Source organism: Budorcas taxicolor, chromosome 6 (genome assembly GCF_023091745.1).
Source record: "Budorcas taxicolor isolate Tak-1 chromosome 6, Takin1.1, whole genome shotgun sequence".
Lineage (NCBI taxonomy): Eukaryota > Metazoa > Chordata > Mammalia > Artiodactyla > Bovidae > Budorcas > Budorcas taxicolor.
In genome coordinates this window covers 40,894,776-40,920,276 of record NC_068915.1, presented here as the reverse complement: position 1 = coordinate 40,920,276, position 25,501 = coordinate 40,894,776, and the positions used below count along the sequence as shown (strand labels likewise).

Sequence of the window (25,501 nt, the reverse complement as noted above, 5' to 3'; positions counted from 1 at the left end):
CTAGGGTCTGTTTCTATTAACTGCTTTTTAAAAATTCTTGAGTATGGGTCACATTTTTCTAGTCCTTCACATGTCTGCTAATGTTTGGTAGCACAGAAGGATTTTGTTATAGTACACTGTAGGGCGTTTAGATTGTGTTATCTTCCTTGAAAATGTTTTGAGTAATGTTCTGGAAGGCATTCCACAGTTATTAGCACTTCTGGTCTTGCCAACTACAATTCTATTATATTAAATGTTAGGATAGGTCCATTTTTATTTCATTATTAGTTACAGGATGTGGCGCTTACCCTGGGTGATGATCCTTACTCTAAAAGCATAGTCCATTTGAGCTCTCAAGTGCATGCCAGAAGTGTTCAGTGCAGCAGTGCAACTTCTTTCTGTCCTTCTTTCTCACTTTTTTTCTTCTTATTTATGTATGTATCTTTTTTGGCCCTGGCAAGAACTCCGGTATCTCATAGTACTGAATGATTTCTGACACCTCTGTTCAATTCTGTCTTACAACAGTTTACTTGCTGAGTCTTGTGAAGTATGTCCCTGATCATGCATCACCCAGGCCTTGGTCAATGACTATCTTAGTCAGGGTTTTCCAGAGAAGCAGAGCCAACAGGATATATACAGGTTAACAGAAAGATACTTATTATGAAAGATTGGCTCATACAATCACAAAGGCTGCAAAGTCCCACAACCTACCATCTGCAACCTAGAGGCCCAGGAAAGCTGATGATAGTTTCAGTCCAAACTTGAAGACTTGGGAACCAGGGTAATGATGTAAATCACAGTTAGAGTCCAGAAACCTAAGAAACAGTAGCACCAATGTCTGAAGGTGGGAGAGATGGATATTGAATTCAGGTAGAGAACAAATCTGCCTTCCTCTACATTTTTGTTCTATTCAAGCCCCTTAACCTCTTGGATGATGTCCACCAGCACTAATGAAAGTATTCTTTTTTATTCAATCTACCAGTTAAATAACTAACCTCTTCTAGAAACATCCTCACAGACAGACATACACAGAGATGATAATTCGCCAGCTATCTGAATAACTTTTAGCTCAGTTACATTAACACATACAATGAAACATCACAATGGCCACATTTAATTCTTACATGGGTCCTTTCCTCTGATACACATAACAGTTCTCTCTTCTCCAGCACCATGCCCTGCAAATTCTACCTCAGTATATTGAGCTTGTGCCTTATCTCTCTGATCTATGGAAGGACAATGCCCCTGGCAGAGGGAGCTGGGCATTCATGGGGCTCATCTCAGGAGTTTCTTCCCTCTCCAGTACTATAGTTCTACATTGCTTATTGTTCAGTGCTTGAGAACAGTTGCCTCACATACAGGCATACCTCATTTTATTGTATTTAGCTTCATTGTGCTTCATAGATACTGCATTTTTTAGCAAATTGAAGATTTGTGGCAACCTTGTATTGTTAGATGATAGCATTTCTTAGCAATAATATATTTTTAAATTATGATTTGTACAATGATTTTTAGACATAATGCTTTGGCAAACTTAATAAACTACAGTATAGAATAAATGTAAGTTCTATAATTAAGTTCTAGACCTAAAATTTATGTGACTAATTTTATTGCTGTATTCACTTTATCACAGCAGTCTGGAACAGAACCTGCAATATCTCTGAGGTATGCTTGTCCAGCTATATGTTTATGGTGAGACAATACTTCCAGTAAGTTATTTATTCTCTAAAGACTGGAAGTGGAAATCTTCAATCTTACATTGTAGTAGGGAAGACATGTCAAAAACATAATTGCATCATCAATTGTTTTAATTATATTTCTGATAATGCTGCTGCTGCTAAGTCGCTTCAGTCGTGTCCGACTCTGTGCGACCCCATAGACGGCAGCCCATCAGGCTTCCCTGTCCCTGGGATTCTACAGGCAAGAACACTGGAGTGGGTTGCCATTTCCTTCTCCAATGCATGAAAGTGAAAAGTGAAAGTGAAAGTGAAGTCGTGTCTGACCCTCAGCAACCCCGTGGACTGCAGCCCTCCAGGCTCCTCCATCCATGGGATTTTCCAGACAAGAGTACTGGAGTGGGGTGCCATTGCCTTCTCTGATAATGCTATGAAGGATAAATATAGGAAACTATAGGAGCTTATGATAAAGCTGTTCATTATCTAGTTTGGTCTGTCAGATAAAGTTTTCCTTAGGAAGTGATTATTGAACTGAAATCTCAAACATGGCAGAAGAGAAAGCCACAATAAGGTAAAACATAATTTCAGACAAAGATAGTAGCATGTAGAAAGGACTGGGATGTATGCTCAAAGGACTAAGAAAAATTAATATCTAACATTAATTGAAAGTATGTTATGAACAGTCACTATGCTAAGTGCTTTATGTATTATTTCATTAGATTCTAACAATAGTACAAGGTAGATACTAGTTCTAATCCATTTTATTGATGAGGAAACTGAGATTCAGATTAAATAAAGTTACCCAAGACCATGGTGCCAGGATCTACCTAGGCTGTTTACTACCATGCTTGAACACTCAAACACTCTAAGGGGAAAAGTGCAGAGTGATCTGATAGCTGAGAAGGAGAGACTGGAAGGGAGAGACAGAGACAAAGTGCGAAAGAGAGCCTGAGGATTCCATGATATCCACGTCCTACCTGCAGGAAGCTAAAGCTCTCACTGAGGAGAAAACACAGTAAAACTAAGGTAGTCACCATATGGAGAAGGCAGGCACCCCACTCCAGTACTCTTGCCTGGAAAATCCCATGGACGGAGGAGCCTGGTAGGCTGCAGTCCATGGGGTCGCAAAGAGTTGGACACGACTGAGCGACTTCCCTTTCACTTTTCACTTTCATGCATTGGAGAAGGAAATGGCAACCCACTCCAGTGTTCTTGCCTGTAGAATCCCCGGGACGGTGGAGCCTTGTGGGCTGCCGTCTATGGAGTCGCACAGAGTCGGACACGACTGAAGCGACTTAACAGCAACAGCAGTTACCATATATAATTTACATTTAAATATATTCCTAAAATGGACTTTAAAACTATGTTTTGACAACCAAGATCTTTTTAGTATAAAGCCTTTTGTTTTGTAAAGAAAAGACAATGACACTGAGAAGATTAATAACCTGCCCAAGGTCACTTGGCTTGAAGTAATAAAACAAAAACCTGTATACTCCCACGTGAGGGTTCAAAAGATGCTCCAGGCAAGAACAACATTAACTACTAATTTGGGGATGGGGCTGAAGGCAGGGAGATCAACATTAATACTTAAGTACTTGAGAAGCATAAAGGTCCCTTCTCCACACCCAGGCCTGAGGGTCTAGGAACCTGTCAAAGAGAGAGTGAGTCTGGCAGATATCAGAATTTAAAGGAAAAGGAGGAAACTGAGCAACCAGCAAATACTTCTCAAGTGTCTGCTATGTGCCAGTTTCAGGCATGATTGTAGAGTTTGCCTTGTTGTTGTTCAGTTGCTAAGTCCTGTCTGACTCTTTGTGACTCCACTGAGCTGCAGCACACCAGGCTCCCCTGTCCTTCACTGCCTCCAGGAGCTTGCTCAAACTCATGTCCATCGAGTCAGTGATGCCATCCAACCATCTCATCCTCTATCGCCCCCTTCTCCTCTTGCCTTCAATCTTTCCCAGCATCAGGATCTTTTCCAGTGAATTGACTCTTCACATCAGGTGGACAAATTATTCTTGCCTTGAGAAGCTTATGAACAGTATGAAAAGTTTGGCTAGATATCAAGAAGTCCAATCTGAAACACAGAAGCTGAGTTAAGAGGTAACAATAGTCTCCCTCTTACTGTTGAAGGTTAGTAGAACCTTTCCTTTCTAACTTCTTGACAGGAGAGGGTCTCTGCAAGAGGGGGTGATGCCCAGAGCAATGGAGGGGGTGCTGTGAATCAGGGACAACAGAGAAGATAGAGCAGAGGAGGGAGGGGCTTCTTCTCTCTGGAAGGCTGCAAACTGACAGGAAAATTTTATCAAGATGAGTGCGTTTGAACAGTTTTGAAGTTTGTAAGAGCAGGCGGTGTTGTTGTTCAGTCACTCAGTCATGTTTGACTCTTTGTGACCCCATGGACTGCAGCACGCCAGACTTCCCTGTCCTTCACCAACCCCTGGAGCTTGCTCATACTCATGTCCATTGAGTTGGTGATGCCATTCAACCATCTCGTCCTTGGTAGAAGTTGGTAATTGTTGAAGGACCCACCTGACTATACACACAGTGGCATGAAGGTTTGAGAGGACACCAATGGAAGAAGCAGAATGGCCTGCTTGAAAAGCTAAAGCAAAGTCATCATATCCCAGACAGGTTTACAAGGAGAGTATACTTAGATAGATGTGTCCCTTTAGAAATGTAGTACAAAGAAGCTAACCAGAGTCTGCAGTATGTAGATCAGATTGATTTTACAAGTTTAAAAGCTTCCTTAGATGCTAATCTAGGAAATGAAATTGGGTGTTCTCTTGGTATGGAAATTGAATCTGTCCACTCATTTGTCAGACATTTATTGATCTCTTACTATGTGCCAGACTCTCAACCAGCACTTGGCATTATTAAGTAATCAAGATATTTCACACCATGTAAGCGTCAAGGGCAGAGGAGGGACCTAGTGTGGGAACAGGCAAGAAGGGTGGTGTGGCCAATGGCTGGTAGTCAGGCAGCAGGGAGGATGATGAACAATGCTGTCAGAGTGAGGAAGGGCCAGATTGTGCAGGGATTGGGGTCCGTGGTAGAAAGTGGTTTTTCTTTTTAAGACAGTGGGAAAGTTTTAGGGGGTTTTTTAAGTAGGGAAATGATCCGATATGATCTATGTCATCTGCTGTCATCTCGACACATCTATCTTATCTATCAGGCTTTTTAGCCAATGGGCTCCAATGGTAGGATGAATAGCTCCAAAGGGAAATAGAACAGTAGCCTTGCACTCAGGACTTTCTATAACACCAAGGCGGGAATTATAAAGTAACAAGGCGTCCATCTGCCAAGTTCATATTTTAAGGATGGTCTAACCTTGATTTAAATTGGTCCTTTTGCTCTTGCTTGTATTCTACACTTTCCAAACTGATTTGGGGCAGTAATCTATATAGTGACGTGAAGATTCAGGCTTCTGGTCACTCAGAATGGGCAAGTTGATGCTGAGCTGGACAGATATGGCTCCTGGCACCAGCAGGTTTTCAAGCACTTGCTAGCTGGCCCACCGGGTCACTACTGATTTTCCTTGAGTCCTCATTAACTACTTGAAATCACAGATACTGCTCCATCTACTCATGGGTTAACATTTTGTGAATACTCCTTATGTCTTTTAGAATCACTCTGCTTGAATAAGCCCCATCCATTAATGTCCACATGTGAAGGATGTCCCATCTCTGGGCACATCAGCTTATGCTAATGAAGCTGCATATCAAGGACATCAATTTTCTCACTTTCAGGGAAGGCAAAGGTACTAACAGGTGATTGTGGTGTGAATGATTTATGCAGAGCACCCATTCCCCTGGAAGCAAAGACGGGAGTGACGGGAGTGACGAGTGCAGAAAATGTCACGTGGGCCGTTAACACTGCTTTGAATGTTGAAATTTCAATCCAGTTCACTCTTTTAGTGATATTTGCTGTATTCCCAATTTAAGACCTCCAAAAGTCCGCAAATCTTATTTTTGCTGCTCAAAAGATTTATTTGCATGATTCTTTGCTCATGGGGTAATCATTATCTACTGCAACATAAAATAAACCTAAAAGGGAAAACCAGGATTTAGTTAGTTTTGTTTTGTTTTTGTTTTTGTTTTCCTTCTGGGGTCCCAACCCTCTGCCTGTGATTGCCTGAGCAAATATGGCTGCACCCAGATCCTGCCTGCCATGGCATCTGCTGACACACAGAGCAGCATGCCCCAGGTTTCTCTCTGCAGCTGGCATTAACAGAACCCATCCCATATCTTCTAGGTTTCCTCTACACTCAGAACAGCACCAAGCGCAGCATTAAAGAGCGGCTCATGAAGCTCTTGCCCTGCTCAGTTGCCAAAACGTCGTCTCCTGCTGTTCAAAGCAAGTTTGTTTGTTTGTTTTTCTCCCCCAAACTCTCTGTTTTGTTTTTTTAGGTCTGAATGTATTGCAGTTCTCTGCTTCTAAAGAGAATCAATCAATATATTATATTCCACAAAACCAACTCTATTGATGTACTCCTGTTTACCTAAATACCAAGGGGAACGTCTGTGCAATTACAAACCACTTCCCATTTGGCAGACTGACAGCACAGTGTTAATGTTGAGAGCCTCGGCTTCAAAACATTTGGAAATTTATGCTTGATCTGAGGTGTAGGGACTCGGCTCAGATAACTCTTGGGATTCTCATTGCCAAAACTGTTAGTGGAACAGCTGTACATTTTAAATTGCATTGCTTGTCAGTTTTCTGATTCACCATACATGGATTTGTTGTGTCATACTGCAAACATAAAAAAAATTACTAGGTCTGAGAAGACACTATAAAGTGGAAAATAATTATACAAACGTGACTTTTCTCTGCCTACTCTTTCCCAGTATCATAGAAAACAAAACCACCTCATACATATACATATACATATACATTTATTAACTTATAGTGGGGTTACATCCTGATAAAACCAGTGGGGTAAGGTGAAAATATTTTAAGTCTAAAATGCATTCAATACACCCAACCTACTGAACATTGTATCTGAGCCTAGTCTACCTCAGATGTGCTCAGAACACTTCCACTAGTTGGGCAAAATCATCCAACGCAAAGATTATTTTATAATAAAGTGCTGAATATCTCATGTAATTTATTAAATACAGTGCTGAAAGTGAAAAAAAAATGGTTGTCTAGGGGGAGAATAGTAAGTGTATCAATTTATTACCCTCATGAGCTCATAGCTGACTGGGGACTATGGGTTTCTAGCAGTTGCTGCTGACACCCCACATCACGAAAAAGGATCTACCAGACAGCATATTGCCAGCCAGGGAAAAGATCAAAATTCAAAGTACAGTTTCTACTGAATGTACTTCATCTTTGCATCATTGGTGAAGTTGAAAAATTGTAAGTCAAATCAGTCAATTCATTTAAGTGGCACTGACCCAAGTTAATATGTCATAATAAAAAATTTTATTAATTCATTTATTCACTCAATATATATTTATTATATGCCAGTTCCTGTGCTGCAAGATAGAGCATTATAAGTCTCGGGCCATCTGTATGTGTGTGTGTATATATGTACATACATATATGTGTATGTGTACATACATACATATATATGTGTATATGAAAGTGAAAGTGAAGTCAGTAAGTCATGTCTGACTCTGTGCAACCCTACAGACAGGAGCCCGCCAGGCTCCTCCGTCCATGGGGTTTTCCAGGCAAGAATACTGGAGTGAGTTGCCATTTCCTTCTCCAGGCAATCCTCCTGACCCAGGGATCCAATTCAGGTCTCTCGCATTGCAGACAGATTCTTTGCCATCTGAGACATCAGGGAATCCCATATGTATATATACATATAAATATGCATGTCTGATATTTATAGATCAGTCGATAAGGTTGGAAACACAGGCAAATTTGATGCTGTCTTGAAGCAGAATTCTCTTTTCAAGAAAACTCAGTTTTTGCTTCAAGTCTTTCAACTGATTGGATGAAGACCACTCACATTTCCAGGGCAATCTCCAAAATACCTTCAGAGCAACACTTAGATCAGTGTTTGATTGCATAACTGGGTGTTATTGCTAGACAAGCTGACCATCAAACTAATCCTCTCTCCATCCTCTTTTTCCTTCAATTTTTGTGGCATTCTTAAGAAGTAAAATATACAGGATATGTAAGGGGATACCTCTATTTATTTTATAAATATGCCACAAGTTATTTATAATGAACATTTACAAGCATTCTGTGTTTACAGTCTTTCATACATAGTTTTTTCAAGCACAAAACAAATGTTAGAATCAGATACAGAAGGTGGCTTTTTTTGCCAGTGAGGAAATAAAACATTAAGAAGCTACATAGGATATTCTTGGTGTAGGGCTATAACCCATGACTTCACCTATCCTCTTTTCTGTCACATCATTTTGGCAGAACTAATGAACTCACTTCTTATTGTTCGGTCGCAAAGTCGTGTCCATCTCTTTGCAACCACACAGACTGAAGCATGCCAGGCTTCCCTTTCCTGCACTATCTCAATGAACAGTGAACTCAGTGAGTGATTTAAAAATGTGAATGCTCTAAAATTCCACTATTTTCAACAACACAAATAAAGAAAATATGGAAAGTACCTCAAACAACCCAATATGTGCAGTCAAAGTTCCCAGAGTAGAATAGTAATTTATTTCAGTGGCACTGACCCAGGTTAATATGTCATAATGAAAAAAATTTATTAATTCATTTATTCACTCAATATATATTTATTATATGTCAGTTCCTGTGCTGTGAGATAGAGCAGTAAATAAAACAACCTTTAAAAAAGCATTTTCCTACTAGAATCTTCTGTGGGGAAAGTGAGCAGGATTAAATTATTTTTATCAATAATAATCCTATGTACAAAAACTATATAGTTAAGATACATTGCTTTGATTTTTTTCCTTCATTGTATACACACAAACCATCTCACAAATAAAACATAATCTGCCATCAGTAACCTGGAAGGCCACAATTCATAATGATGGCAAAATCTCAATTCTACATGATATTGAAGCTGTGGACATTTTTATTGCTACTATTTGTCAGTGAATGTTGGTTATTAGAGCCATTGCTTTTCCCCTTGGAAGCTTAAATAAAAATTGCCAATTTATCAGATATTTACCAAAAACATAGTCCTCTGTACAAAGTAGACAAATAAAAGGAAACTTTCCAATGGGTCTCTTTATTCACTTGAAGTGAAGTGAAGTGAAAGTCACTCAGTCATGTCCGACTCTAGGCGACCCTATGGACTATACAGTCAATGGAATTCTCCAGGCCAAAATACTGGAGTGTGTAGCCTATCCCTTCTCCAGGGGATCTTCCCGACCCAGGAATCGAACTGGGGTCTCCTGCATTGCAGGCAGATTCTTTAGGAAAGAACAAAATCACCCTGCCCTGTTAACACTCCCTGAACCAGTACTGTAGAAAGCCACATCCCTAAAGAAGTGATTGCAGAGGATGCAATGCAACTGTGAGGAAAAAGGACATTTGTTAAAAAGAAAAAACATAAGACAAGATATTAAAAAAAATCAGCAGCCTGACTTAAAAGTTGATATTTTTATAAAAATGGGATGTCATAAAACTGACTTTTATTGAACCCATATGAGATATGGCCTATGATTTGCTGATCCACAAAGGTCTGCAGATTTAAAACTCCCTCCCTCACCAGTCACCACCTTCCCTGTTAGCCATGAAGAAAAGAAAATCCCAGCATGTCGAAGCAGATGACTTGAAAAGGAGACCACATTCATTTCATTGCTATATTAGAAAGGTTTTACTCATATTATTATTACACCCCTAACCATGATCTGGGCCCTAAGCAGTTTGGCACAGGACTGAAAAGATGACATGAAAACACGAGGCAGCAGGCAGGTGCTTGGGGACAAGGACCAGAGTGACAGAGAACCCCAACCCACGCCACCAGGAGGAAAAGCAAGGGCACCAAACATCTCCAAGAGGGGGTCACAGAGAGCCCCTTGATGAAGTCTGACTTGACTGAGAGAGTTCCAGGCTTGAATCACCTGTACAGAGGCAGCAGAAATATTCTCCACCAAATCCCGTGCAGCTTCAAAGCTAGAGAGCTTAAAGTTACTTTAATAAGAGGCCAATCAATATTGTGGACTTCCCTAATAGCTCCGTTGGTAAAGAATCTGCCTGCAATCCAGGAGACCCCAGTTTGATTCATGGGTCGGGAACATCCTCTGGAGAAGGGATTGGCTACTCACTCCAGTATTCTTGGGCTTCTCTTGTGGCTCAGCTGGTAAAGAATCCGCCTGCAATGCAGGAGACCTGGGCCCGATCCCTGGGTTGGGAAGATCTCTGGAGAAGGGAAAGGCTACCCACTCCAGTATTCTGGCCTGCAGAATTCCATGGATGGTATAGTCCATGGGGTCACAAAGAGTCAGATACAACTGAGCAACTTTCACTTTCACTTTTCAGTCAACATTGTCACTCAGTCATGTCTGACTCTTTGCAGCCCCATGGGCTGTAGGCTGCCAGGGTCCTCTGTCCATGGGATTTTCCAGGTAAGAATACTGGAGTGGGTTGCCATTTCCTCCTCCAGGGGATCTTCAGGACCTAGAGATCTAACCTGCATCTCCTACATCTGCAGGAGGATTCTTTACCACTGAGCCACCAGGAAAGAGGCCAGTACTCATTCTTAATTTCATTTTATGTTCTCAGGAAGGCAGAAAAGAAAGGGTTTTCATTCCTTTGGCACGAATGTAAGATTTATCAGTATTATGCAAATAAAAAAAGAAAAACAAAATGTTTTCTGTAGGAAAAGAAACAAGCTTCTGCTGAGTTATGGAGCACTTAGATCCCCCAAACCAGAGAACCCAGGAGTTTGCAGGGAGCCTTCCCCCATCCAGCTCCCTGGCAGGCTCCCTCTGTCATTACCAGGGAGCAGCTTCTTCAAGGAAATACCTCTTTGGTATTTCCTGCTTCTTCAGGGAAGCAGGTGACTGCAGAACAGTCTTCCTCATGCTGAGCCCTAAAGGCAGCCTTCCTTGAACTTCCAACAGTATGGATCCTGGTTCTGCCCTTGGCAGTAATCTGCGTGTCTGCTCCTTCTTCCTTCTCCCCTTCCTCCTCCTCCTCTTTCTCCTTTAGAGTTGACAGGGTGAGTGGTTTATTTATAAAAGTCACTCGTGTTCATGGCAGCAATCTGGAAAGTACAACACACAACACGTGACATATTCACACTACACAACACACAGTCCTACTATGCTCGTTTATCTTGAAGTGCATGCTGTTGCTTAGTCATGGCTGACTCTGTGACCCCATGCACTGTAGCCTGCCATGTTCCTCTGTCCCCGGAATTTTCCAGGCAAGAAGACTTGAGTGGGTTACCATTTCCTCCTCCATTACCTTGAGGTAACAACAAATAATAAGTGACATCTTTTTTCATAGATGTGCATTCATTAATAATTGCAACCATACCAAATATTTATCCTTTTGTTACATTGCATACTTTCATATGTACTAACCTTATTATTAAAATGTAAATATCATTTTAATGGCAATCATATTATATTATATAGTTACAGCATATTGTATTTGACTGTATTCCCTAGCTTTTGAATATTTAGATTTTCCCCTTTTACTTTTTTTTACTTATAATATAAATAGCACTGAGATAAATATCTCTGTGTATATATCTACACATTTAGATTATTTTCTACAAATTTAGATTATTTTGTCCCAGATTTGAAATTACTGGATAAAAGAGTTAAATTACATGAATGCAAGCTTCCTCATGTATATTAGAAAATTGTTTTTTGAGTTAGTCTTTCAAATATTTAAACACATTACATATTACCTCTTGAGTGTTTTTTAACATAGACTAAATATTCTCAATATTTAGAAACTGTATGTATTTTGTAGGCATTTATTAAATGCAGACTTGAAATATTAGCTCTGCTGCTTGTGCCTCAAATGACAGCATTAAAAGAAGTAGCACATGACAAAGGTTTTCTGCATAAAAAACAATAGGCATTATTACATTTTTTGCAAAACAAATGTATTACTCATTTTTAACAAAAGGTAAAATTAGTAAGTCCCAATCTTGTTAAGTTAAGCACACATCTTGAATTTGATGTTTGAGAAGACTGTCAGACAAAAATCAGTCCAACTCCCTTGGAAAGATGCTGGGGAATAACAAACAAGGCTTTAAGAAGGAGGTGACAGAAGCACACAGGGGCCTCCCGTGGGGCAGCCTGACTGGTTGATCAAGAGTGATAGATGTGATCTACTGAGAGTTAATTTAAGAGTTAGAATGTCTTCTGTCTGACTCTAATAACTCTCAAATCAAAGTGAGAAATGAATAAGAACTGTGGCTGATGACACCTGGACCATGAGTTAAGGATTAGCTGTCCCCTAAGCTGGCCAGTTGCCCACTGCTCTTTGAACACCCAAGCCAGGATATAGATCAAACCACCCACCAAATGTACTGGTATGATCACCGTCATTTATTCATTGGTATCTCTAGCTGCCAGGCTGCTGAAGTTAGAATGATTGGCCCCTTACTTTCTGCTCCCAGCCCCCATCTAATGGCCACTAAAGTCTGGTCAATTTCTCTCTGAAATATCTTTTAAATTAACTTCTTTTTATCTCTTGTGCTAGGGCTGTCAAGCAGCAATATTAGCAACAGCCAAAACATGGAACCAACCTAAGTGTCCATCAACAGATGAATGAATAAAGAAAATGTGGTGTACACACACACACACACACACACACACACACACACACACACACAGAGGAATATTACTCAGCCATTGAAAAAGAGTGAAATTTTGCCATTTGCAACAACAACAAGCGTGGACCTGGAGAACATTATATTTAGTGAAATAAGTCAGTCAGTCTTTCTGTCTGAATGAAAAATGCTCTTTTTTCATTTATATGTGGAATCTAAAAATTAAAACAAATAAACAAACAGAAACAAAATGCAACAAAACAGAAGCAGACTCATAGATACAGAGAGCAAACTAGTGGTGAGAGGGGTATGGAGAGGGGATGATGGGGAAAAGAACCAAAAATACAAACTCTAGGTTTAAAATAAATTATAGTAAAAGATGTAATGTAGAACACAAGGAATATAGCCAATATTTTGTAATAACTTGTATGAAATATAATCTACAAAAATATCAAATCACTCTCTTGTATCCCTAAAACCAGTATAATATTGTAACAACTATATTTGCATTAAAAATAAAAAGAAATCCCTAGCTACTATACTCTATGTGAGCACAGATACTTTTTCTTTGAAAAATAAATGCTGTCAAGTCTGTAGTTGTTATCTTTTCCTTAGATAATTCCAAATCATTCACTTTCTCTTTCTATGCCCCAGTTAATTTTTCCTAAAGTAATCACTTCCCTATTTATTCGAAAGACATTATGGTGACAAAAAGCTTACTAGATAATAGTTAGGAACTAATATAAAAGATAAAATATTGAGCACTTGATTGTGTGTTTATATGCATGTTTTCATTTAAATTTACTTCATAATAACATCTACCCAATAAAATCTCAGTGCCCTTATTCAATCAAAATAATTGATTCAGTAAATTAAACTTTATCCAGGGGTTTTCATTGTGGATTTGAGCAAGAGGGCAAATGTAACAGGGCTATTTATAAGCCACCATCAGCATTTACCTTGGGTAATTGCAAAACACAATTCCCTAACTTAACCAGTTTCTTAGTATCCAACACAACACATTTCAGTGTATTCATTATTCCTGGTAGCCTATTCATCATGAAAAGTTTTAGATACCCTTTTTTGGCAGAGAAACCATCAGCAGTTGGCTGTTGGAGAATTTGTTTTCAAAAGTGACTTGAACTGCCAACATACTGCCAATTAAAAATACAACAGTAACCTCCAGGAAATTGAAAAAAAAATTTAACCTTCTGACAATTAATCTCATGGTCACTCCTGGTGACTTAGCTAAAGCTCTGCCTGGGCATGCACTCAGGAAAATCTTTGGAAGAACAGAAACACAACTCATGAAGTTTTGTAAACTTAATTTGCAAGTGGAAAACACAGTCCTTCAATTTCATAATATGTACAAATTCCAAAAATGCTAAATTCTCACATGTTGTTTTTATTTATTTAACAAGCATCTAGGGCTTACTCTTGTTGGTGCAGGTCTAAGAATTTTGCACAGTTTAACTCATTGTATCCTAAAAATAATCCTGAAAGATGGACACTACTATTTCAGTTTTACAGACTACAAAACTAAGGGATGAGAGGTTAATTAACTCACCGAAATCATCCTAGTAAGTGTGGGGGAAGAGCGAGAGGTTGACTCCAGAAATGGGGCTCTGCAACCTTTGCGTTTTGCCAGCTCTCTAGTTGTGTTCATTGTTTTGTTCAGTTTTACCAAAAAAAAGAGAGAGAGTCTTTTTTTCCACTTATCTAATCTACCTAGGACACACTTGTGTAGTCCATATTGTCCAGAAAGATGTGGTAGCCCCTCACATGAGTTGTTCCCTCTCTGAACAACAATCTCATCATCTACAAATGAGAAGCACAGGTTGTGTCTCAAGTCTCCTTCCAGAGCTGTGGGAGTCAGTGATTCTTTTCTGTCTTGACAAATGGTGGATGTTCAAAACTAGCACAAAAATTTCCTCTTTCAGGACACTTCATTGCCCATGAGAAATAGGAAGTGGGAAAAGTTAGAAACTTCACTTACTAAGAATTAAGATGAATTGGCACCATCATTTAGAAGTTTTCCAGGTGGCTCAGTGGTAAAGAATTCACCTGCCAAGCAGGAGACACAAGAGACACAGGTTCGATCCCTGGGTCAGAAAGATACCCTAAAGAAGGGTATGGCAACCGACTCCAGCATTCTTGCTTGGAAAATCCCATGGACAGAGGAGCCTGGTGGGCCAGAGACCATTGGGTTGCAAAGAGTTGGAGACAACTTAGCAACTGAGCACGTGCACACACACACACACACACACACACACACACACACACACACACATCATTTACTTACTGTAAACAATGTGTTTTACTGATTAGAATGTGTCCTTTCTCTTTGCATGGCCTTTTACAGGTCTTAGAATTCTTCCTCTTGGGTGTCTTATTTCACCCTCACAGAACTCCTGGGAGAATGACAGATTTTAAGAGTTAAAGTCTCCATTGAACAAACAAAAATGGGGAGATTAAGTGGCTTATCTAAAATTACATAGGTATTTAGTGACATAGGAAGATATGCATTCCTTTTTCTGGTCCATCTTTTATCAACTGAAGTCTTCATCAAATTGTGAATGAGTCTTGATACAGGAGAGCTGGAGGCAGAATTCTCAGGGCAACTATTTCCTGTTAGCAGGTTTAGATTTCCCTCAGATGTGGCAGACATTTAAGGAGCACTAACTGTTTGAACAGTAATAGTGCCAGGAACAGGGGAACACTGAAAGCTGACAATGTAAAGCAATAAATAAACATGTATAAAAATTACCCGGATACTATGAACACAAGTGAAATGCTACGAGAAGCAATACTAGGGAGTGCTTTAGAGTCAAGAAGTTAATGATGACTCTGGGACTACCTGATTTGGTTAAAATCCTGGTTCAGTGACTGACTAGCTAGAGAAACCTTAAGTAAGTTGCTTACCCTTTCTGGGTTTTATACTCCCATCTTCAAGGTGGAGGTAATAATAGTGAATATTACACACTTGATCAAAAGATTAAATGAGCATGTGAAGTTTTGACAACAGTGACTGACTAGTAATGTGCTGGCTGCAAATGCTCTTATTCTGTCACTACTTGTGATGTTCACAATGGCTTCCTTCACCCACAGAGGTGAGCGTGAATATCCCCCAGGTACTTTTCACAGAGAGGTGATATTTTAGTAGCGCTCTTTGGAGAAGAACTATTTCACTGGAGGGAAAAAAAAGCTGGAGGAATATTCTAGCACTTGAAAAGACCAACAGTAAGATAGAGGAATGAGACCTAGGGAAAAGAAGCAGCCAGAAAAGGTGAGCTGGGACCAGAGCTTGAAGGTCCGTACAGCTAACACCAGGCTGGAATTTTTATTCTGCAGTAAAGGGAGGAAATGGAGAGAGCTGGTCAAGGTTTTTATTTATTTTTTATTTTAGCTTTGCTGAGTTATAGCTGAACATATAAAGTTGCAAGACATTTTAAGTGTACATCATGGTAATTTGATATTTGTAAACTTTGTAAGAGGATTCCCCTCCTCCCATTTAATTAATCAGCACATCCATCACTTAACACAGGTATCTTCTGTTTGATAAGACTATTTAAGTTATACTTTCTCTGAAATTTTCAATTATACAGTACAGTGTTATCACCTATAATAACCATGTTTTACACTAGCTCTTCAGACTTCATTCATCTTATAGTTGAACGTTTGTACCCTTTAAACAACCTCTCCCTATTTCCCCTACCCCCTAGACCCTGGAAACCACCTTTCTCTGCTCCTTTTCTATGTTTGACTCTTTCTAATATTCCCATGTATAAGTGGTACTGCGTAATATTTGTCTTTCTCTTCCTGGCTTATTTCACTTATATTGCCACAAATGGCAGGGTTTCCTTTATTTCTCATGGATCAAGAATATTTCCTTGAATATATATATATATATCTTCTTTTTTATTATTTTTACTTTTTAATTTTAAATGTATTTATTTTTAATTGGACATAATTGCTTTACAGTATTGTGTTGGTTTCTGCCATACATCAGCATGAATCAGCCATAGGTATACATATGTTCCCTCCTTCTTGAATCTCCCTCCCAGCTGGCTCCCTCTATCTCAGCCCTCTACATAGTCACAGAGTACTGGATTTGAGCTCCCTGTGTCATACAACAAATTCCCATTGGCTTGTTACATATGGCAACCTATGTGTTTAATGCTACTCTCCCAATTTGTCCCATCCTCTCCTTCCCCCACTGTGTCCACAAGTCTTTTCCCTGTTTCTGTTTCCATTGCTACCCTGCATATAGGTTCATCAGTATCATCTTTCTAGATTCCATATATATGTGTTAATTTGTAACGTTTGTTTTTCTCATTCTGACTTACTTCACTTCTTTATCCATTGATGGACACTTCAGTAGTTTCCATGTCTTAGTTATGCTGTGTTGAACATGGGAAATCCTATTTTCATTTCTTTTGGATACACACCCAGAAGTGGGATTGCTAGATCAAGGTAGGGTACGACTCTTTGTCTTGATGAGATTTTGAGATGGCTAAAGCCAGCCAATAGTCAAAGGAGCTGAACACAAGTCTAACTTCAGAAGGGTCGATGGTGAACTTGAAGTTAAAGAGTAGCAAAGGATCAAAGCAACATTTGAAGACAAGACACAGATAAGGTCTCAAAACTGTCAGCAAGAGCTAGCTGGGTATTAGTTTCTTAATCAAGGAGCCAACCAAACATTGGAGTGAGAAAAGGACAAAAAATAAATCAGAAAACAGGTAAATTGTTGAGGGAGATTTAAAAAAAGGAGGGGGGGCGGGTGGATCAGCTGGGAAACTGCTTAAAAAGCTTATGCAAGAAGCAATATAAACAGCTAATTCTTACTGGGCACAACAATATTCTAAGCCTAAACAAGTATTGTAAACGTATCCTACAAACCTATAAGGAAAGCACAATTAAAATTCCCACTTAGATGAGAGAACTAAACAAAAATTTAAATCTCTAAACTAAGATCTCACAATCACCAAGTGTCAAAACAAGGATTTGACCTTGGACAGGGTGAATGCCAAAGCTTAGAATCCCTACCACTAGACCTACAGGGGAGAAAAAAGGCTTCCACAAAAAGCACAGTGGTGCGGGAAGGGAAGGATTTGAAGGTGTAGCTGGAAACATTGGGAAACAATTGGTGGTATTAAGTGAAAAATAGCAAAGGGACAAAACAATTCTGCCAAAAGAATAATGGTGGCAGTTGGCAACGGCAACCCACTCCAGTACTCTTGCCTGGAAAATCCCATGGATGGAGGAGCCTGGTAGGCTGCAGTCCATGGGATCACGAATTCGGGCACGACTGAGCGACTTCACTTTCACTTTTCACTTTCATGCATTGGAAGAGGAAATGGCAACCCACTCCAGTGTTCTTGCCTGGAGAATCCCAGGGATGGGGGAGCCTGGTGGGCTGCCGCTGAAGCGACTTAGCAGCAGCAGCAGCAGCAGCAGCAAGAAAGATAAGAAACAGAGAAGGTCAGGGAAGCAGGTTAAGAAAAGATGATGATACTTTTATTTCAGACACATTAGCTTAAAGTGTCTGAAGAACACAAACCATTATTGAATAAAACCTTTATTGTTGGTTGATGTATTTTTTTCAAATTACCTATATGATGAAATCTTTTACTTTCTACTTGATCTTTCCATGATTTTCCTTGCTGTTAATCTGTTCCAAAAGGGGTAGAGTGATGATTACTTACAAGAAGCTACAGAGAAGTTTAGATAAACAAAAGTCTTCTCTGTTTGTTTCTCTTTTTGTAATTAATTACTTCATGATTGGTCACTTGTGCAGTTTCTATTAGGAGTCATAATACCTATTTTCCATTTGCACTGACCTAGAAGTAATACTTGGGCTGAACATGAGTCCAGTCTGGCTTCTGCTGGTTCCCTTTAGACACTAAAATGGGAGCCTAACACCTCAAGCAGACTCAATTTTACACTCCACCAGGTCTATAAAATATAGAGCATTACTGTGTTATCTGTTTAGATTACAAGGTTAAAGTTTAACTTTCCTAGTTTCAAATTGCTTTCTTGCTAGGCGATACAGAGCAGCAAGTGTGATGACCATCCTTGCTTGTAAGCTCTCAGGGGAAAAAGAAAAGAATAACAGAAAAACAAGCTCTGGAGATGTGCTAACAGGGAAAACTTTATTCACCTTTTTGCAAAACACTCTCATTTGAGACTTTGGGTAGAAAAACAATTCGAAGTAACTTGTAGTGTACTTTGACTCTGCTTGGTGGTAGATATTCATTCTCCAGTGAGTGTTCCTGGAGGTAATAAAAATAAATTAAATAAAAATTTAATTTATCTCAATGACATGTGAAACTAGTTAATGTTTTACATAAACAGATTGTTAGAGGAATCAATGGCAAAATCATCACCATAATAGCAAAAAGCATGAATGTGGATTTTTATCATGCATCATACGTTGTGCAAAATTCGTATATTATTCCAGTTAATCTTCAGAGTTTTTGTTCGGTGCTATTATTATCTCCATTTCACAGATGAGAAGACTGAGGGTTTGAGATTTTAAGTGACTCGCCCCAAATTCTATAGCTACTAAGCAGCCAAGCTGAAACTCAAGCCCAGGTCATTTAGTCATTTTGGCAAACCTTTACAAGGACCTATCATATGGCAGGCATTATCATAGGTGCTGAGGGTGCAACTAAGAACAAGCCAAATATAGAGCCTATCCATCAGGAACTTAAACTCTAGGGGGAAAGATGGAGCAGAGCCTGTGCAACAAGACCCCAATCATTGTTGCTCCATAGCTTTCTTCCCTGGTTCTCTGAGGTCACATCCAACTCTTTTCCCACTTGGTGATGCAATGGGACATTCTATGATTTTTGCCACAATTGCTACATCTCAGTTCCCTTAAGATGAGTTTTAGCACCTTCAGTTAAGAGTCATGATTACATCCAAGCTGTCTTTGGCTGCTGAGGAAAAATAGACTCAAAGAGAGACACCTCTTTACCATGAGTAAATGCTTTAAAACATGGAAAATATGTGAGGACCATTCACGAAACTGGGTCTGTGTTCCGTGAATATTACAAGTCCATGTAACATACATACAACTCAGTTATTTTATTCTTTGATGAACACGAGTGGGAAGCTCCAAGAGATGCTCCCAGGAGGGAATACCACCCCCTTCATCAAAAGTAATTCTTAAAAACTGGGTCATTTCTGGGCTAGTCTTGTCCTAGGCTTGCCTACTTTCTTGACATTCTGATTCCTTTGTGTATTCTTTCATTGATTAAAAGAAAGAAGTACTCTTCTCTATCAGCATTCATTTCCTTAGTGATCCCATTGAACTTATGGTCTTAAATACGACTCTGATATATACATCTTCAGCTCAGAATTCATTTCTCACCCCCAGACCTATATATCCATCTGCTTAGTTGACAGTTCTGTTCCGATGTCCTGTTTGTGACTCACTAGAGATTAAGGTCCATGGAAGCAAGGATTTTTGTCTTTTTTATTCCTTCACTTTTCCACAAGACATTGAACAGTTCTTGGCTTCAAAGAGGCACTCAGTAAATACTAAGTGAATGAGAGAAGGAACTGTGGCTAATGTCCAGAACCATGCTAGGCATTAGTGGTAGCACAATAACTAACACAGATCTCATCTCAAAATGTTCATATTACAGAAGAAATGACAGCTATTCAAGCAGGTCAATGACATACACCACCATCAGAGCTGACAGCAGACAGTTCACATGCTATATGGAAATGTGAGGAAGCTTCTTCTCTGTGAAACCCTCTGAGCTGAGCCTTCAAGAAAAAGAGAGAGATTGAGGAGGAAGAAAGGCAGATCCATGTAAAGGAGATAATGTAAGCAAAAGGATTAAACTTGATAATGCAGGCTTTGTCCACGCAAGAGTAAATTATCCTAGATATTAGGTCATAAGGTATGTAGGAGGAAATGACAAGCAATAAAGCTAAGCTATTGCCTCAAATTCCATTCCAAAAAAAAATGGTCCTTATTCTCTAGTCAATACCCAACTGGAAGAGGATAAAATCTCCCCAAGGAAGCTGTGATTTCTGGTGGATCCCATGATCAACAATTGCTCAGCACTGAATCTCTGCAAAAAGAAAAAAAAAAAAAAACTGGGTGCAAATTTTGGGGCAAAGGCTTTGACAACTGATGGAATTACCCTTGCTGTGTGTTCTTGGATGAGTTTTTCAATGACCCTATACCTCAATTTAGCCATCTAAAATGGACAAAATAGTGCTCATCCCAAAAGACTCTTTAATAATTAAACAATATAATAATATTTTAAACACTATCTGCTAGGCTTTAGTTTTAAATGCTCTTTGCACATTATTTCATTTCAACCTCTTGATAGTTCTTTGTCAAGTCCTATTATTGTCCCCCTTTTGTGCATGAAGAAACTGAGGCATAAACTGACTATACACTGTGCCCAAGGTCATATAGCTAACAGGAGTCAGAAAAGGAATTCAAACTGAAGAAGTATAGCAACAGAACCCTCATTCCTTAAGATTCTAGAATAAAGCCTCACTAGGAAGTATGCAACGGCACCCCACTCCAGTACTCCTGCCTGGAAAATCCCATGCACGGAGGAGCCTGGTGAGCTGCAGTCCATGGGGTCGCTGAAGGTTGGACACGACTGAGCGACTTCACTTTCACTTTTCACTTTCATGCATTGGAGCAGGAAATGGCAACCCACTCCAGTGTTCTTGCCTGGAGAATCCCAGGGACAGGGGAGCCTGGTGGGCTGCCGTCTCTGGGGTCGCACAGAGTCAGACATGACTGAAGTGACTTAGCAGCAGCAGCAGCAGGAAGTATGCAATAACTATTAATAATCATAATTTTGTCCTTTATTGATCGATTAACATACGTCAGCAATCTCTCAAAATAATTTTTTGAAACTGGAACAAATATTAACCCTAGTTAGAGATTTTTAAATGAAAGCTTGAAGTGGTAAAACATATTGTTCAGTCCCAGAATTGAGAAATAGACCCAAGAAAAAACAAAAACTTAGAGCTACTGAATAATTTCTTAGAATGAATTGTTCTAGATACCATTTTGCTTTATCATGTGAAGGGTGGCACCAGATGTTATTGTAATTAATACTAATACAAATATAACAATAACATTACAATTGAGTATTTACTATGTTACTATATAACTAATATAATCTTAGTTAATGATGAGTCACCCTATGCTTCAATATTGGGTACAACTTGCTTATTTCCATGGCACTGAACAGATGGAAGCTCTCAGGCACAGAATGTTTTACTAACTTGTCTTTGTCACACAACAAATGTCCAGCTGACATGTCGGCTACACAGTCTAACTTTCTTTGAACCAAAAAATTATCAGTAGCATAAACCTAGAAGAAATGTAACAAAACCTAGGTCGCTGCTCAGTCTTCCTAGTACTCTGTCTTAAACACAGCCATGATGGATAAATGTTTCATGGCAGAATATTACTGCCATCACTGACATGAGCTTGAAAACATTTTTCTAGTATACTGCCAAGAATTTATTATCACTAAACTTACACAAACTGCTTTTAACTCCCCTAGATAATGAATTCCATTTATTTACCTTCCACCTTCTAAAGTGACACAAAACACAGTAACATCTTACGAATTGGGCATTATATTTGGCATAAATAAAATTTCCAAATGTTTATTCCATATTATAAATGTAATATTTTTAATTAAGATGCTTTTAGAAATGTATCACCTGCACGACGTAAAATGAAGAAAGCTTGTTCCTTAATGATTAAAGATCATAATTTGGTCCCTGAGTCTTTTATTGTAATTATTATTTGCTATAATACACTTAAGCTCCTTTTCAGCTTTATGTTCCCTCCTTTGTTCTCAGGTAATCAGCCATCACTTCTAGACTTTACAGTCGGTAAACTTGAGGTTAAGTCCTGACTCTATAACTTCCTATTTATATATCCCAGAAGTTATATATGAAGTTATATGTCCTTCAGAAGTTACAACATTCCTTCCAACATTGATTTCTTCATCTATAAAAACGGGGTGATGATACCTGTGCAAAGAATAATCATGACGTTTAGCTTTAGTAACAAAGGAAAATAACTTTGTTTCCTACAAAGAGCCAGCCATCAGATGTCAGATATTATTACTGTGCCTCAGGGCTCCTTTTAGTCGATGGCCCTCCTCCCACATCCAAGTCTGCTCCTGAGGTGGAGTCAGAAACTTATTAGAATGTGAATGCCCTGAGGATGGGGACAGTGGTCACTGAGGTGCCCAAGAGCCCTTGGTCTACAACCACTAAATTTAAGACTCTGTATTTAAATGTATACAGTTGAGGGGCTGGATTCCAGGTCACTTTCAATTCTAACATAACTCTGTCTTCTGTGTAAAGCCCTTTTGCTACTAATTTTATGATTCTGGGTTGGGTGTGACATTTGTAGATGAGTAGAGCATCATCTTCCCTCATTTTCTGTAGAAGATAGAACAGCAGAATAGTAATTATGTGATCCTGGAACCACTCCTTCCAGAGTTCATACCCTGTCTTTACTGCTGTGTGATTGGAAGCAAGTTACTTAATCTCTTGCTGACAGTGTCTTCATCTATAGAATAGAATATAACATCCAGAGAATGCTGATGGGGAGTTCATAAGTTATTGTGTGTAAAGTGCTTGCACAGAACAAATGCTATAAAAGTGCTTTGCTATTATTATTAGACTTTTAGGTTGTCCTAAAAGTTTATCAGGGAGATAAAGGAGAAAGTTTATCAAGGTTCAGAAGAAACCCTTATTGGGGCATTTTTAATTTAGTGAATTATGATGGGCTATCATTTTTTATCTCTTTTTCACTACTTTTTAAATTTTCTCTTTGATCATAGTCTGTCTCAGCTGTTGACTTTCCAAACTAGTATATCTACCTTTTTGGTATGCCTTTATGTGAAAGTTCGATCACAGTTCTTGTTCCTTTTCCCGCTACCTCAGGATTTCTATTGTAGATTTTTTTTCCTCTGTATATAATGACTGTCAATATTTATTTCCCTTGTTTACCAAAAAAAAAACAAAAACAAAAACAGACCTTACCACCTATGGAACAATAGCTCCTATCATAAGGGGCTATTTATGACTGACTGCAGTAATATTATGGTTCATGCTAATAACAAGCATTCCAATTAGGTGATTATATTTTAAAATCTAAGCTTGAAGAGTTATTTGTGTTTATAAATAAGGTAGAGACAATCCATTCATAAGTGCTGTGAGAAATAGCTCCAGCAATTTTCCTCTGAGTAGTTATGTTGTATAAGTGATTGAATTCAATCATGAAATTGCAAGGCAATTCAAGTTCACCTGGAATGGAAACTGCAATGTTATTGCCGACAACCACCTCTAACAGAGGATATTCAACATAATTGACTGTTTTCAAGATACTTTTCATTTTCCATGTGATATATGAATATTGAATAGGATAAAGTGCTAATTATAAAGGGCTTTTTGTGTCCTAGCATGCTTTTAGGCTCAGAATTGAAGTAATGCTTGGCCAGCTAACAAAAATGTGTGGATACTAATTGTTCAGGGTGGTCTGGGAAGTGCTATGACCCCCACCCTGCTTCAGATCGATAGATTGTTTTCTGTTGTGGGCTGTGCATGATTAACTTCGAGATAATCACGTTTATACTCTCCTTGTGCACCAGAAAACAGCTCCCAGTAGGTGGGTGGGTGAATGGTTGTGACGACAGGAAGAGTCCAAAGGGCTCCCAAGCCTTCAGTTTCCTGAGATTAAGCATTTAAAGTTGGCAAAATGTAAAAACGGGCTTTAGGGCCTAACCCAGGTTTGAACTCTCCATCCAGAGAAATAAAATGATAAAACATGAAAGAAGATGGCTAAGTGTCATCCCAGCTCACCTGCTATCACCTGCTGTGCAAACCTAAGCCAATTCCATAAGCCCTTAAACTGCTGCTGCAAAGTCGCTTCAGTATGTCCGACTCTGTGTGACAACATAGACGGCATCCCACCAGCCTCCTCCGTCCATGGGATTTTCCAGGCAAGAGTACTGGAGTGGGTTTCCATTGCCTTCTCCAAAACCCCAAAACTAAGTTTCCTCACATGGTTACAATTCCAATCACTTTGAGCACTGGGAGTCGTGGAACTAAGGAACAGAACGGAATGCTGAGTATATGGCATCTTATCTATGCTTGGACAGGTTTTTAAAGGAGAGAGGGAAGAAAGAAATTACATAGGTGTCATGAAGATTAGCTTTGGAAAGCTCCTCCCAGGCAGCTTTATCTTTATCCCAATGTGTCAGTCTTGAATGGGCTTCCCCAGTGGCCCAGCGGTAGAGAATCCACCTGCAGTGCAGGAGACTCAGGAGACATGGGTTCGATCGCTGTGTGGGAAGATCTCCTGGAGGAGCGCATGGCAATCCACTCCAGTATTCTTGCCTGGAGAATCCCATGGACAGAGGAGCCTGGCGGGCTACACTCCAGTGGATTGCAAAGAGTCAGATACAACTGAAGCGACTGAGCATGCGCACACACGTCAGACTTGAATATTAAACATCTCCCTCTTATTCTGGAAGTTCTCAGGATCCGTTTCCAATGCTATAGTAAAGAATCTTCCAGAATCTCTTGGTAGAAAGCTAAAACCTGGAGCAAAGTTAGTTAAATCCTCTTCCAATATGTCACTGGATGAAGCTTCAAAATAGTTAATAACAATGTAATTTTAGAAGGTAATCATCCTCATCGTGATGTTATTGCCAAACAGATCAGATCACTTATAAGCTAATTTAATAAAGGACAAACACTAGGTGCAAAGGCTCAGAAGATATTTTTATAAATGAGATAAAGCAATATAAGTCAAGTCAGTTGAATTTTTGCTAGACAAATCAATTTCAGCTCAGATAGAATTTTAAGTTTTAGTATTTATGATTTTTCATGATAAACATGGATATGTTTTTTAGAGAAGGGTCATGCTATATTGAGAAATGGACCTTCTATTGATAGACCCACTACGATTAGGATGCTTCAAGTAGTTACTCATTGATCTCACATGGAGCATTTTTAGTCTGCCAAATTAGATGTCGTTGGGCTCGTCAGAAGTCTGGCAGGTCTCAGGTAGAAGAACATGCCAACAGTCTCACAATGTTCCCTGCTACGATAAGGCAAGGGCTCATCTCTGAACCAACTTCTTGGAAGAAGTGAC

General features: G+C 39.2%; 1 protein-coding gene across 1 annotated transcript in view; it reads left to right on the top strand.

Annotated features, from left to right (window-relative positions):
• Positions 1 to 5,914: 5,914 nt before the first annotated feature.
• The window catches only part of KCNIP4 (potassium voltage-gated channel interacting protein 4), a 136,959-nt gene continuing 117,372 nt past the window's right edge, over positions 5,915 to 25,501 (top strand). Inside the window, exon 1 of the mRNA XM_052641987.1 lies at positions 5,915 to 6,008. Coding sequence (XP_052497947.1) covers positions 5,957 to 6,008 — 52 coding nt within the window. The 5' untranslated portion in view covers positions 5,915 to 5,956. The remainder of the gene's footprint in view (positions 6,009 to 25,501) is intronic.